General features: G+C 43.7%; 1 protein-coding gene across 5 annotated transcripts in view; it reads right to left on the bottom strand.

The window, feature by feature from the left end:
- The window catches only part of LOC135550954 (long-chain-fatty-acid--CoA ligase 6-like), a 106,732-nt gene that overhangs the window by 2,687 nt on the left and 87,914 nt on the right, over nucleotides 1-16,131 (bottom strand). For all 5 annotated transcript variants that reach the window (XM_064982251.1, XM_064982253.1, XM_064982254.1 and 2 more), the window contains exons 10-18: nucleotides 14,474-14,547; nucleotides 13,970-14,047; nucleotides 12,516-12,650; nucleotides 12,272-12,406; nucleotides 11,598-11,693; nucleotides 11,290-11,362; nucleotides 7,494-7,582; nucleotides 7,204-7,320; nucleotides 6,879-7,022 (exon numbers count right to left, since the gene is read on the bottom strand). In XM_064982251.1, the coding sequence (XP_064838323.1) occupies nucleotides 6,879-7,022; nucleotides 7,204-7,320; nucleotides 7,494-7,582; nucleotides 11,290-11,362; nucleotides 11,598-11,693; nucleotides 12,272-12,406; nucleotides 12,516-12,650; nucleotides 13,970-14,047; nucleotides 14,474-14,547 (941 nt within the window). The remainder of the gene's footprint in view (nucleotides 1-6,878; nucleotides 7,023-7,203; nucleotides 7,321-7,493; nucleotides 7,583-11,289; nucleotides 11,363-11,597; nucleotides 11,694-12,271; nucleotides 12,407-12,515; nucleotides 12,651-13,969; nucleotides 14,048-14,473; nucleotides 14,548-16,131) is intronic.

The raw sequence follows: 16,131 nt of genomic DNA on the forward strand, positions 1-16,131 counted from the left end.
CTTTGTAAGTAGGAAAACCTGCAAAATCTGCAGTGCATCAAATACTTGTTCTCCCCACTGTATCTGGTGAGTACGCAGGCCATGGAAGAACTGGGACATTTTCAGCTTCCAGGAATTGTGTACAGATCCTTGCAACATGGGGCCATGCATTATCATGCTGAAACATGAGGTGATGGTGGTGGATGAATGGCATTACAATGGGCCTCAGGATCTTGTCACGGTATCTCTGTGCATTCAAATTGCCATCGATAAATGCAATTGTGTTCGTTGTCCGTAGCTTATGCTTGTCCATACCATAACCCCACCACCATCATTGGGCACTCTGTTCACAATGTTGACATCAGCAAACCGCTCGTCCACACAACGCTATACAGGTGGTCTGCGGTTGTGAGGCTGGTTGGATGAACTTCTAAATTATCTAAAGCAAAATTGGAGGTGGCTTAAGGTAGAGAAATTAACAATCAATTCTCTGGTAACAGCTCTGGTGGAAATTCCTGCAGTCAGCATGCCAATTGCACACTCCCTCAAAACTTGAGACATCTTTGGCATTGTGTTGTCTAACAAAACTGCACATTTTACAGTTGCCTTTTATTGTCCCCAACACAAGGTGCACCTGTGTAATGATCATGCTGTTTAATCAGCTTCTTCATATGTCACACCTGTCAGTTGTAATGGATTATCTTGGCAAAGGAGAAATGCTCACTAACAGGGATGTAAACAAATCTGTGCACAACATTTTTGAGAAATACATTTGCATAAGAACAATTTCTGGGATTTTCTATTTCAGCTCATAAAACATGGGACCAACAATTTATATGTTGTGTTGATAATTTTGTTCAGTATACTTCCATTACATTTTTTCAACTGGTACGGGGGACCTTCAGACGGGTCTGGTGTGGCCTGTGGGCATCCTAGAGCAAAACAAATATTTGTGTTTGTGAGAGTCTCACCTTTCAACAGAGGGGTCATATTAGTGTGTTGTCCAAACTGTTTTGACGCTACAGACAGAAGTTAGCAGATCGGCTGTACTGACTTCAGACTAGTCCCAAGACGCTCGTGGGTGTCGTTGAACTATTGGTTGGGAGACCGGGGAGGTACGTGTTTGGTTTGCATATTTTGTGTGAGTTTGATAGGCCCAGTATTGGTTGCCTTTGTTGTTTGGGTTGTGTGCTGCGTTGGAAAAAGTATAATGGTTAGTTTCCAGGCCCTGCCTAGCCTGGAAACGTTTGTTCTACTTTGTGTTGGGACGTCAGTCTGAGGTGAGTAATCGGCTGTGTACCTCGGTGGGAGATTTGGGCCTTTTTCCCCTGATAGGCTTAGCGACATGTTTCATTTTTTGGAATATGTTGGGCATGGTTAATGTTTGTTATTTTTGTGTGGTGTCTGTGGACAGAGCAGTTGTCTCGGGGGCACATCCGTGGCTTGGCGGAATTTGCCAGCATGCTGGGGAGTTCTATTTCCTTGCCAGCAGGCTACAGTGCATAAATTCCCACCACAAATCCGCACGAAGACTAGGGTTGAGTTATTGTAGGTTTTGGGGAAGCTCTGTATCTCATCTCTCTTCTGTGGTGCTCAGGGTGATTGTCAATTCTCGGGTTGTGGTCTGGTGTGCTCAGCAGAGGGGAAGAGTGAGATTTTTTTTTGTGACTATGGCATCTTATGTAGATGAGTTCATTCACTTTCCATCAGAGGAATTGTTAGATTTAGGTACTAAAGAACAGCTGTTGAAGATCGCTGAACACTACAAGGTTGAAATTAGTCATAAACGTTTAAAGAATTCTATTAGGTTGATATTGAAGGCCAATTTGATGGAGAGTGGTATTCTTGAAGTTACCACTGGACCAGCCTCTGCTGAGGACTTGTCGTCTCCCCATAACGTTACAATGACCATTCCATCGGTTAGTCCTAGTAGCCTTCTTTTTGAACAGCAGAAAGAACTGCTTCTGTTACAGCTGGAGCATGATCGGCAGCATGAACGTGAGAAAAGAGAGCATGATCGACAGCATGAACGTGAGAAAAGAGAGCATGATCGGCAGCATGATCGTGAGAAGCTAAAGCATGATCGTGTAAAGTTTGAAAAGGAATTGGCATTTAAACAAGATATGGAGCGTGCTAAAATCAAGTTGCAACAAGAACATATAGAGTTGGTTAGGGAAGGAAAGATCTCAGGGGAGAGTTTGTTCTGGGAAGGTGACCCAGATTTACCTAGGGGTAGTTCCTCTTTTGGTCGTGCCCCAGAGACATTTGATATTGTTGGGAACTTACGGTTATTGCCTCAGTTTAATGAAAAGGACCCTGAGACATTATTTTCGTTGTTTGAGCGTATTGCTGACGCTAGGAGTTGGCCTGATTCTGACCGCACTTTAATGTTGCAGTGTGTGCTGACCGCGCAGGAAGCATATTCAGCTCTTAGTGTAGCCGACAGTGCCAGTTATGATAAAGTTAAAACAGCTGTGTTACAGATTTATGAATTGGTCCCTGAGGCTTACCGCCAATGATTTAGAACTTTAAAAAGGGATGATAAACAGACTCATGTTGAGTTTGCGCGACAATTATCTTTACAGTTTAATCGCTGGTGTTCCGCCTCTGCAGTTGTGACTTTCCAAGGGCTGTGTGATCTGATTATGTTAGAGCAATTTAAGGACACAATTCCTGATCGTATTGCCACGTATATTAACGAACAGAAAGTAAAGAATGTCGCTGAAGCTGCGGACGAGTATGTGTTGACTCACGAAAGTGTCTTTGCAGAGCCCCGTATTCGGAAAGAGTGGGACGTTAGGATAGATTTTGGCTTCGCTCACCGAGATACTTTGGTTCACGGGCAGAGTTCTATTCAACTAGGGTTGAGCCTGACTCCCATGGTAAAGCTGACTTTGGGCAGGAGTGTCACTACTGTCAAGGTTCAGGTCATTGGAAAAACGAATGTCCACTTCTCAGGTCAAAGGGTGCTTACGCTAAATCTAAGTCTACCGTGTTAGCTGCACCTGTTCCACATCAGTTCACTCATGACTCATTTCCTCAGGCCCAGGAGAATGTGAAAGTCCATATTGATCCAGACTATTTACCTTTCATTATGGAAGGTTTTGTGTCTATGTTAGGAAGTAAAGACCTTGTGCCAGTGAAGATCCTGAGAGACACAGGTGCCTCTGAATCATTTGTGTTGGAGTCTGTGTTACCCTTTTCTGCTGAGACTGATTCGGGGAATAGTGTTCTAATTAGGGGAATAGGTTTGAACACTCTGTCAGTTCCATTGCATAAACTGATGTTGGATTGTGGGCTGGTGAAGGGTGAAGTTGTTGTGGGGGTGCGTCCTTCGTTGCCTATTGAGGGTATCGACGTTATCCTTGGGAATAACTTGGCTGGTGAGCGTGTATGGCCTGACGTGTTTCCATCTCTGGTGGTTTCCACTAAGCCGTCATTTGTTGGGATTCCTGATGAGAGTGTACAGAGTTTCCCAGAGGTGTTCTCTGCGTGTGCAGTGACACGTTCTATGGGTCGTGGCGAACTGGTCACTGCTCCGACTAATGATAATAATACAAAGTATGTCACTGTTTTCCCTGTTATCCCGTTATCTGTAACCCGCTCAGATCTAATCAATGCACAACGGGATGACCCCACGTTAGAAGAGTTGCGTGACCAAATTGTGCCTGTAGAACAGTTGGGAGATGTCGCCCATGGGTATTTTCTCCAAGAGGATGTCCTGATGAGAAAGTGGGTGTCTCATGATAGTTGTTTTTTGGGGGAGGCAATTAGTCAGGTTGTTGTACCAGTTAAGCTTCGTGAGTTGGTGTTGGAAACTTCTCACAGCGACGTTGCTGGACATATGGGGGTGAGGAAAACCTACAATCGCATATTAAGACATTTCTTTTGGCCTAGATTAAAGAGGGATGTTTCTGATTGTATCAAAACTTGTCACACCTGTCAATTAACTGGTAAACCTAATCAAGCTATTAAGCCGGTACCCTTGTTTCCTATTCCTGTACTCAGCCAACCTTTTGAGTATCTGATTATTGACTGTGTGGGTCCTCTGCCTCGTTCTAAAAAGGCTAGCAGTTACCTGTTCACTGTGATGTGGCAGACCACTAGGTTTCCTGCTGCCTATCCTCTTCGATCTATCACGACTAAGTCTGTGTTAAAAGCCTTGACTCAGTTTCTCTCATTGTTTGGAATCCCTAAGGTCATTCAGAGTGATCAAGGATCTAATTTCACCTCTAATCTGTTTAGTCAGGTTCTTCAACAGCTCCATATTAAACACAATTTGTCTAGCGCCTATCTCGCGCAAAGTCAAGGAGCACTGGAACATTTCCATCAAACACTTAAGTCTTTGTTGAGAGCTTATTGTACTGCGATGGATAAGGATTGGGAGGAGGGGTTGGCTTGGTTACTGTTAGCCGCTAGGGAGGTTTCACAGGAGAGCACGGGTTTCAGTCCAAATGACCTTGTGTTTGGACATAGGGTGCGTGGACTTTTATCTGTTCTCCAGGATGACTGGAAGTCTCCCGAGCCTCCTCAGTCCCTGTTATCGTATGTGTGTGATTTCCAGCGCCGCCTATACGCCGCTGGTGAAATGGCTAAGGAGAAGTTATCATCTTCACAGGAGAGGATGAAGGGCATATTTGATCGCCGAGCTGAGCCTCGTCACTTTAGTCCGGGTGACCAGGTTCTTGCTCTGCTGCCAATTGTTGGTTCTCCTTTTCAAGCTAAGTTTCAAGGTCCATATACAGTGGTGCGCCAGTACACTGAGCAAAATGATTTAGTTGCCACTCCAGAACAGAGGAAAGCATACCAGCTGTGCCATGTAAATCTGTTAAAACCCTATTATACACGTTCCTCTGAGACTGAACAGTGGAAGTCTACAGAGGACGGTAAACCTGTTCTTTTGGCTGATACCGTTGTTTCCTTGGGTTCTTGTCGTGCTAGATGTGTGCATGAGGAGGAAGATGTTCCTGGTCCTGACGATTGTATATTGCAGGGTAGATTGAAAAATTCAGAAACCCTGGATATTTTAGACAGTCTTTTCACTCACCTACCTGTTGATGGGCGGAAAGAGATGGTTGGTCTAATTCAGAGATTTCCAGGTTTGTTTTCTGATACACCTATACGTACAACCTTAATAGAACATGATATTGACATTGGAGATGCTGACCCCATTCGTCAGCGGTTCTATAGAGTTTCTTCAGAGAAACTACGTTGTCTGGATGCTGAGGTCAAATAAATGCTGGAGAGTAAGATAGCAGAGCCTTCTTTCTCCAGTTGGACTTCTCCCTGTATCTTGGTCAGTAAACTGGATGGAACAAACCGATTTTGTACGGACTACAGTAAGTTAAACAGTGTCACAAAGCCAGATTATTTTCCTCTTCCTCGGATGGAGGACTGTGTTGATCAAGTCGGTGCAGCTAAGTTTGTGAGCAAATTTGACCTGTTAAAAGGCAGGTGCCACTTCTGTGTCGTTGTTCCGGGGCCCTTGTTGGTCCCCGGTTTTATGGGGGGGAATGTGACGACCCTCCCACTCTGTCTGCCGTATTCTCTCTTTGTTGTTTCCTTATTAGGATGTCGGTGGGCGGAGTTGGGAGGGTAGTCAGCTACATGGGAAACACCTGGGCCCGGTGTCTCCCAGGATAAATACACCACTTCCCCATTCATGGAGGAGACTCTCTCCATGCAGACACCTTTATGGATTTTGTTGGTTTCTAGGTGGTTTTGGGGTTGTTTGCTATAGCATCTTTCAACACCCTGCATTATCACATTCATGCATGCAAAACACTCACTTACGCTACTGATTACTGATTACACACACCATTGTATATTTTCCTTAGTTGCTTTAGTTAATAAATATATATTTTGTTACGCCTTATCTCCACGTTGTCTCCCTTTTGTTACGGGCTTTGAGCCAGTTCGTGACAAACGGAAAACACTGTTGTGTTCGGGAGAGTCTCATGTTTCCATAGAGGGGTAATAATGGTCAAACCATTCAGACGCTACAGACGATTTTGGATAACACTTTACTTTAAACCCAGCGTTAGAAGACGTTATGACACGGTCATAACCATGTCATAATGTGTCATAACAGCTGACATAACTTGCCATAACACTGTCATGACCCATATTTACACTTATTGTGACATATATTGTGTTATTTTATGGCTGGTTATGACACCTACATAACACCTGTTATGAAACCTACATTTTATGACCTCACATAGTCTGTTATAGCTTACCAATTAACCTCAGTATCAGTGTCATGTTTTTTTTTTAATTATCATACTCTAACTCAAAGGCTATCAATTGTAATTTTGGTGGAGGTGGTTCAGTGAACTTCGCTCATGTGATTTATGACACTGCCAAGATGCATTATGACCATCATAATCATGTAAGCCAGATAGGCCTATCATGTACATGACATTATATCAGTCAAAAAGAGGGTTTCTTGTACCTGAAATTTGCTCCTGCATTCATCCTCGTCATAAGCAACAGAGGTGCATGTTTTGTGGGTTTTGACACTCTTTTGTAGGTGTCATAACCAGTGATAAAATATTATGACTTATGACAAGTTATGTCAGCTGTTATGACATATTATGACATGGTTATGACTGAATCATAATGTGTTATGACACTGGGTGTCAAGTAAAGTGTTATCCAATTTTGTGAGAAGACTAATTTTCGGGATGCCTCACGGTCTGACAAACATCGCTTGCCACCTTTCATCGCAGATGCGGAAGTGCGTATGCAGTGAATTGAATCTAGCCTAAACTGACAGATTTTTATAGGGCTAATGTCTAGCTGTGTTCCAGTGGTTTTGCCCAACTTTATTGATAATGGCCAAACAACTCTTACCATCGGCTGTCATGTGATAACAACCAAGTGGTTAGGGAGATCACCTGTAGGCTGTCACCATGGACGTAGAGCTGGGTCACAGGCTCACAGCGGATGTAAATGTTCTCTATCTTCTCAGGGGAGATGTACTCTCCCTGGGCCAGCTTAAAGATGTGCTTCTTCCTGTCAATGATCTTCAGTGTACCGTTCTGAGGAGCGGAGGGCAGACATAAAAAATAGGCCCATACCTTACATTTTAATTGAAATAGTTGTGAATGTCAAGTTAGGTTTTGGCCCTAATATTGAGGGTATATAACACAAGGAAGGCAAATAGATGCTTGAGGAAATGTATTTTCAAGGGAAGGGTCATAAACAAGCATGTGTACGTACAGGTAACCATCTCCCTATGTCTCCGGTGTGGAGCCAACCGTCTGTGTCCAGGGTTTCAGCAGTCCTCTCAGGGTCTTTGAGGTAGCCCTTGAAAACATTGGGTCCTTTCACACACACCTAATGGATGATCAGAGAGAGGGAGACAGCCACAGAGTGAGAATTAAAGAGAATGTGTTCAGCACCAAACTATCACATCGACTAATGCTTACATAGCCTCAGTGATCAACTGTCTGCGACCATGTTCAAATAGGGATTACCCTAAAATGTCCTTGATGCTTTATTGAACTCACCTCTCCTTCTCCCTTGCGTGCAAAGTAGTTCTTCTCAGCCACATCCACCAGCTTGATGAGGTTACATGGCAATGGTGCCCCCACATGACCTAGAGTTGGCCATCAAACCATGGAGAAATATGAGAAAAAAATCTAGTGTACAGACAGCTGTGGAGTCACATCTTCATTTGGTGGATTGAAGTCATTAGATAGTAAATTGGCTGCCACCAAAAAGTATACATTTATACAGTCAGGCCAAAATTCAATGTGAATCTGAAAATACTGAAATATAGAATCAAACCAGTAGGGGGAGCAGTTGAATAATATTTTAATTTGACGCAATACAAATGTTCCTTAATCATGACTATATTACCTTTACAACTCAAATGTGCATATTTTAGTGGAAATACGCAAAAATGTATATTGTTTGACAATCAGGCCTGCACAATAGTTAGAGAAGTCATACCTTTCTCCATACTTGCTAAACTTAAAAACATTGCAAGGCACAAAGCCAAAGCTCAATTCTAGGGTGTGTGAAGATCTGAAATTGTTATTCCCCACTGAGATCCCTGAATGTCATCCACACATTCAGTTGTGTCTGATTCCAAACCAACAGCAGGCTGCCCCACTGCCCAGGAACTGTAAGAGCACAGGGCCTTATTAAGAGAGTGTACTGATCAGGGTTGCCATGTCCATGGTTTTTCTGAACATTGTTTTCAAAGGACTTCAATGTCGCAGGGGAAAATGTATTGGTTGCGGGTTGCAGGTTTTTGCGCTACTTCTAAGTAACACCGCCGCTGCCATGGTATTTCTATGGTATTTCTATTTTATGTGTATTTTTTTTTAATCTATTTATTTCACTGTGACCTGCTGCTATTGATAATCAGGTCGTGAGGCAGGCTGTTGCTGAGAGAGTGGTAGGGAGGGAGGGATGGGGAGGGCCGTGTGTTGAGAGAGTCACAAGTAAGAGGAGAGCAGCACTTCATGACAAGTCATGTGAGGACAACAAACGATCAACAGCACTAGCTAGTTCCAAATAGTTTTTATAGTGTCGAAGATTATAATGCGCAGGGCCTATAGAAGTCCAGAGTAGCTTACAAACACTTGATCAAGATCACAAAAAAATATATTTAGTTGGGAACATTGCCCTGTGTAGGGTGCTGTTTTTCAGATGGGACGTTAAATTGGTTTCCTGACTTTCTGTGGTCACTAAAGATACTATGGCACTACTCGTAAGAGTAGGGGTGATAAACTTGGTGTCCTGGCTAAATACCCAGTCTGACCCTCATACTATCATAACCACCTAATCATCCCCAGCTTCCAATTGGCTCATTCATTACCCCTCCTCTCCCCTGTAACTATTCCCCAAGTCGTTGTTGTAAATGAGAATGTGTTCTCAGTCAAAACAGCAAAAATTTTGGCCTAGTTTTCAGGCCTTGTGGGTGGGTTTTGAGTGGTCCTTGGGCTGGAAATTTATGCTAGACCTGGCAAAGTCTGCATCATGAAATAATATGTAATAAGTAATGACATTTCCAGGAAGACAGGAAATTATGGCTGCATTCCAAATCACACCTTATTCCTTATATAGTGCACAGCTTTTGACCAGGACCCATAGGGGACCCTATTCCCATAGGGCTCTGGTCAAAAGTAGTGCACTATATAGGAAATAGGGTGCCATTTGGGACATAACCGATGATTCAGTTCGCTGATGGGTGGGTCAGGTGTTAGAGCTGCTCTAGCATACATTCAAATGTACTGCAGCTCAAACTATTTCCAGTGTAACCTTTGGCCATGGCTGTTTCACCGAGACAATAAAGTGTCTGTTGCATGCTTGGGTTGAAATACTGCAACTGCCAGTGTTTTGTAGCACAGCAGAGTATGTGGGTAAATACTGGCTGTGATCCGAAGGTTGCTGACCCAACTACAATTAAGCCTCCCGACTAGTTGCCCCTATTTTCACACATTACAGAGGGGAAATGGTTGTGGCCCTGAAACGTGCAGCCAGACGGAAGCCACAGAGCTAAAAACAGTGAGAACATCAAAGCTTGTTTGTTTGTTTGAGTCTGAAGCTGAAAGCACTTACGTGCGGCGGAGGAAAGAGTTCGCTTCAGCTGTAGTGTTCACGGTAAAACATTACACGTTGCGGTGGTCCTTTCGCTGAAAGCAAGTGACACTGACTCATAACCCCATCTCCTCAGGACATGGAGGGCTTTGTTGATGTTGGCATCAGTCAGCAGCAGCTATACTCAGTCACACTATAATGTGTCCCCAATACACAGCGTGTTATCTCTGTGGGCTTGTGTTTCCACCGTTGTAAAACCTCTTAGACTTTCACCCCAGTGAGGAAGTATAATGTTTTTAAACAGGCATGGGCTAGAGCTGACTGTACTCTGATGTCATAAAGGTACTCTTGCTCTCTGGCCTAATATAGGTGTGGGTCCCAAATGGCTCCCTATATATAGTGCACCACATGGGTGTACTGGGAGTGGAACAGCTGTTGACCAGTAGAAGAGGAGAAGAGAAGAGAGGAGAAGAAGAGAAGAGGAGAAGAAGAGAAGAGGAGAAGAAGAGAAGAGGAGAAGAAGAGAGGAGGAGAAGAAGAGAGGAGAAGAAGAGAGAAGAGAAGAGAAGAGAAGAGAGGAGAAGAGAAGTGAAGAGAGGAGAAGAAGAGAGGAGAGGAGAAGAAGAGAAGAGAAGAGAGGAGAAAAGAAGAGAAGAGAGGAGAAAAAGAGAGGAGAAGAAGAGAGGAGAAGAGAGGAGAAGAAGAGAAGAGAAGAGAGGAGAAGAAGAGAAGAAAGGAGAGGAGAAGAAGAGAGGAGAGGAGAAGAAGAGAAGAGAAGAGGAGAAGAAGAGAAGAGAGGAGAAAAGAAGAGAAGAGAGGAGAAGAGGAGAAGAAGAGAGGAGAAGAGAGAAGAGGAGAAGAGAGGAAGAAGAGAACAGAGGAGAAGAAGAGAAGAGAGGAGAGGAGAAGAAGAAGAAAAGAGAGGAGAAGAAGAAAAGAAAGGAGTGGGGGAGAGAAGATGAGAAGAAAGGAGTGGGGAAGAGAAAATATGAGAAGAAAGGAGTGGGGGAGAGAAAAGATGAGAAGAAAGGAGTGGGGGAGAGAAGATGAGAAGAAAGGAGTGGGGAAGAGAAAATATGAGAAGAAAGGAGTGGGGGAGAGAAGATGAGAAGGAGTGGGGAAGAGAAAAGATGAGAAGAAAGGAGTGGGGAAGAGAGGAGAGGAGAAGAGAAAAAATGAGAATGAGTGGGGGAGAGAAGATGAGAAGAAAGGAGTGGGGGAGAGAAAAGATGAAAAGAAAGGAGTGGGGAAGAGAGGAGAAGAGAAAAGATGAGAAGAAAGGAGAGGGGGAGAGAAAAGATGAGAAGAAAGGAGTGGGGGAGAGAAGATGAGAAGAAAGGAGTGGGGAAGAGAAAAGATGAGAAGAAAGGAGTGGGGAAGAGAGGAGAGGAGAAGAAAGGAGTGGGGGAGAGAAAAGATGAGAAGAAAGGAGTGGGGGAGAGAGGAGAAGGGAAGAGCGGAGAGGAGAGGAGTGGGGAGAGAGGAGAAGGGAAGAGCGGAGAGGAGAGGAGTGGGGGAGAGCGGAGAAGGGAAGAGCGGAGAGGAGAGGAGTGGGGGGGAGAGAGGAGAAGGGAAGAGCGGAGAGGAGAGGAGTGGGGGAGAGAGGAGAAGGGAAGAGTGGAGAGGAGTGGGGGAGAGAGGAGAAGGGAAGAGCGTTGAGGAGAGGAGTGGGGGAGAGAGGAGAAGGGAAGAGCGGAGAGGAGAGGAGTGGGGGAGAGAGGAGAAGGGAAGAGCGTTGAGGAGAGATCAGCTCACCTGAGGTCCAGTCTCCAGGAGTGGTGAAAGTACAACCAGCAGTACACTCTGTCTGGCCATATGCCTCATACACCTACAGACAGCCAGGACAGACAGGATGTTAGCAGGATGTGATATGATCAGTCTGATGGTTTGTCTGTGTGACCTCGTGTCCATGTGTGCTTGTGGCTGCATGCATTTGTGTGTTTGTCAACACATGTGCGTGTGTGTGCGCATGTGTATGCTTATGCATGCAGCTGCATGTGTGTGTTTATCCACCATGTGTGTGTGTGTGTTTGTGTGTGCGCATTCACGTGTGCATCACTTACCTGACAACCCAGTGCAGCCCTGAGAAACCCCAGTACAGTGGGGGAGGCCGGCGCAGCTCCAGTTACAATCATGCGTAACCTCCCACCCAGGCTGGCCTGCCAACAGAACACAATACTATTACACAAGCCAAACTCCCACAAACTCCCACAACACACCAGGAATGCTGTCTGTGTTGTTGAAATACAGTGCATCCTGCCTGCCAAGCAACACTTCCACGGGTCACAGTGCATATTCCCATTTTATTGCCTGTACACACACAGCAAATCAAATCAAAGTTTATTTGTCACGTGCGCCAAAAACAACAGGTGTAGTAGACCTTACAGTGAAATGCTTACATACAGGCCCTAACCAACAGTGCGATTTTTAATTAAAAAATAGGTATTAGGTGAACAATGGATAAGTAAAGAAATAAAAACAACAGTGAAAAATAACAGAAGTGAGTCTATAAACAGGCACCGGTAAGTCAGGCTAATTGAGGTAGTATGTACATGTAGATATGGTTAAAGTGACTATACATATATGATAAACAGAGAGTAGCAGTAGCATAAAAGAGGGGTTGGTGTGTGGCGGGACACAATGCAGATAGTCCGTGTAGCCAATGTGCGGGGGCACCATATCAGGCCACTCATAGGCAGGAGGAGAAGAGAAGGAATGGAGGAGGGAAGGTGGATACCTGTATCTTACTGAAGAATATCTTATCCCACAGGCTGTCCATGCGGATGATCCCCCTGCTGACCTCTGCCCCTTTTCTCTTAGCTGCAAAGTTCAGCAGCCAACGCTTCAATGGGGTGTTGGCCTGGCTGAATATCTGTAGAGTACACACATAGACATTCAAGAGAGGGGGTGAGTTGATATAAGATATGAAAAATGAAGGGAGGTGTGTGTGTAGGGGGGGGTGTAAAGGCTGGTTCTCTCACCTTGTCGTACATGCGATTGAGCAGTCGAGGTACCACAGGGAAGATGGTGGGCCGTAAGGCCTTCATGTCATCAGACAACAGGCGGATGTCGCCTTGGAAGAAACCGATCCGGCCACCGTGACAATACACCACAGACTGGGGAAAGAACCTAACAGTTACAACTGAGTCAAAAAGCACTTATTGTATTCAGTTGCATAGATCTGGCCTAATGCCGCTTTCAAGACAACTCGGAACTCTAAAACTCTAAAATGTCCACTTGGAAACTAGGGCTCTGACTTTCCCACTTGCAAAATATCAGAATTGAAAAACAGGAAACTTGACGCAAAAAAAATATATTGATTTTAACTCGGAGGTTCAGAGTTTCTAAGTTGTCTTGAAAGTACCACAATTCACACAGATCTTTGGAACAGTTCCTGTTTTTGAGGTCATGATGAGGACAGGCTCTGCAGGGACTGCCTTTTTTTCTTTCACGTGTTGAAAGACATGATTTGCATAATAGACTGGAGCGCACTGGCAGGGACCATAAAACTTACTGTATATGGAAAAGCCTATTCAACGAGTTCTACAAGAAGAACATGGGTCGTTCCTTTTGAGGATGAACTTAGAGGCGTTTACATTAGTTACATAAAGGTCACATACATTAACAGTGTCTGGGTGTGTGCATTCTTGTGAACATGAAGTATGTGCCTGCTTGTGTTGGAGGGGAAGAGAAGTGGTTTCCTGTGTCTGCGTCTCACACACTAACAAGGAAAGAACCTCGGTTGAACCTGTATGGTTGCTTTACCCCTTCAGTACTGAAGCTGATCCAGTGCCAGCTTTGTTGTTTAACTCATAGTAGTTATTCAAAATAATACATATGGGACTGATCCAAAATCAGTAGTTAGGGACTGAAAACACGAGCTGTGGAACCACAGCTATCGGAAACAACAGACCAAGCCTGCGATTTAAATAGCACCCTATTCCCTTTGTAGTACACTACTTTTGACCAAGGCCCTATCGAAAGTAGTTCAGTATATAAGGGATAGGATGCAATTTAGGATGCATCCCAAGCTAGAGGCAGCGTGGGGGGTTAACAGCAGGGCTCAAGTTTCCTGTGTGGGCGAAGCCGTTAAAACCGTCAGAAATAATGCACACCCATGACTTAATGAGCCAGCTTATCCAGAGCAAGCAGATGATATGCTTATATAATAATATGTCACAATGAAATCCAACCGCAGATAACCAGGTCAATAACAGCCAAGGACAAGGGTAATCGCCAAGATCCTACATGTCTGAAAATACAGGTACATGTGCACACACACACACACACACACACACACACACACACACACACACACACACACACACACACACACACACACACACACACACACACACACAAAGAGGAGCAACGCACACCCATACCAACAATTATACAGATGACAGCTTAGTGTGGGCTTTGTTTGAGAAATTACCTGGATGAGTCTTTCAAACATGTGCGCCAGAGGCAGGAAGGAGATAAGAACGTCGTCTTGATTTGGGAATATTACTTTCTGTGGCATGGGGAAGAGGAAAAGTGGTTAGTAGGGGATTAGAACCGCCCCATCGGGTACACAATGGTTGAATCAACGTTGTTTCCACGCCGTTTCAACGAAATTACATTGAACCAATGCAGAATAGATGTTGAATTGACTTCTGTGCCCAGTGGTGTTTGTTTCTCACCACTCAACTGTCAAACATGATCTTAATAAGAAACAGATATTATACACAAGCACACAAAAACAAATACTTTTGTGCATTGTACATTTCCATCTTGTTATTGTCCCATGTAAGATATGGGACTTGAAGCAATTTAGTGAGTCTTACATCTAATATAGTTACATAAATGGGAAATTTAGCACCTACTCAAGATAAATACTCTACAAAGGAAATTTCCTCCACATAAAGGGTCAGCTATACCATAGTCTGATCGAACTTACATCTGTCACTTTGAGGAAGCCTGAGAAATCAGCCACAACATTCCCGTGTGTCAGCATGACTCCCTTTGGGTTTCCTATGTAGGAGAGGGACAGAAAACAGTGCAACAAAATCAATGGACCCCTCCTCCACCGGCTCACAACAATGGATAGCAGCTATTCCCTTATAGTGCAATACTCAGGACTATGGTAAAAAGTGCACACCCATGACTGTATATGGAAACGGGTTTCCTTTTGGGACCCATTCAGTATCAATCGATGGAAAACAACAAGGTTAGATATATATATATATACGGAAAAACAAGTTAGCAGCCTAGGAACTAAAATAATTATCATTGTGGCACTTGTTTTTCAGGCTACACATGAACAGCATGTGTTTTGCTTTGCCATAGTGGGAGCAACCTGAGTTGAATAACCCTGTAACAGCCTTTGGAACACACACACTCAGAGAGACAGGAGTTTAGATTGGCCTCAGGGCAGGCGTGTAACAAGTGCACCAGGGGAGACATCCACCATGGGAAAACACATACTGGCGGATGGAAGTGACACTGAAAGACCAACAGATGGCACTCTTTCCATGATTGCAGTGGGCTGCTTGTGACTAAAGCTGTAGTTACATGTGTGGAAATACCAGGGTTTTCTATATGACTGTATTTGTGGCCAGACCGTAATAAAATTACCAAGCGCCTTACATTGTTGCCCCTATTACTATGTAACTCCACACTAATAACTCAAGTAACATAGTAGTTACGTAGCTGTTACTTTGTAAATTACATGGTAACAAGGTTGTTGTCTATTGTCTGCAAAGGTTGTTACATTGTAACTAGATAGTAATTGTAAAGGTTATACCCTACTGTATTTCACTTTACATTAAGTTGCTTGCTCCTGGGTAGGTACATGATAATTAAAAGTATATCGTATGTAACTACATTGTTCTTGTATCGCACTTGATTCGGTATATGTAGCCTTTGAGCCAGGTCATAACATAGAAATAAACAAATTTAATATGACCAGTAGTTTATGACAGGGTGTGGCTTATTACAATTGTTCTTACCAGGTCCTAGCCTATTTATCAACCCTGGCATTACATGTGGATTCAATGGTTGTGGCATCTTGTAGTTATATGCAGGGTTGGGTAGGTTACTTTCTAAAATGTGATCCGTTACAGTTACAAGTTACCTGTCTGAAAATGTAATGAGTAACGTAACTCAGTAATGTAATCGGATTGCATGCTGTTACTTTTAGATTACTTCCCCCTTAAGAGGCATTAGAAGAAGACAAAAATGTATGTTACCAATTGAACGACATATATTGCAGGATAAATCAATGTTAAAGTTAACAAATCTGGCCATATATGGATGTTACATTTTACTTTATGGGTTGGTTATGTAGGCTTCTTCTAACACATCGCTTTCTGCTACATATAATAATACGACTAAATTATATCTTTACATTAATAGCCAAAGTCGATCAGAATTCCAGTCATTCTAATAAATGTTATTCACCTTGATCTTCAAGAATAGGACTTAGAAATATGGAAGTATAGATTAGACAAAAATGTTTTAGCTGAGCATGACCCCAAAACTAAGGACCTATTAGCCAGCCCTACTCTGTTGTTTATGATTTTTGTTGTAATGGAGGACTGATTGGGCTCATTGATT

This window comes from Oncorhynchus masou, chromosome 12, assembly GCF_036934945.1.
Source record: "Oncorhynchus masou masou isolate Uvic2021 chromosome 12, UVic_Omas_1.1, whole genome shotgun sequence".
In the NCBI taxonomy this organism is placed as follows: Eukaryota; Metazoa; Chordata; class Actinopteri; order Salmoniformes; family Salmonidae; genus Oncorhynchus; species Oncorhynchus masou.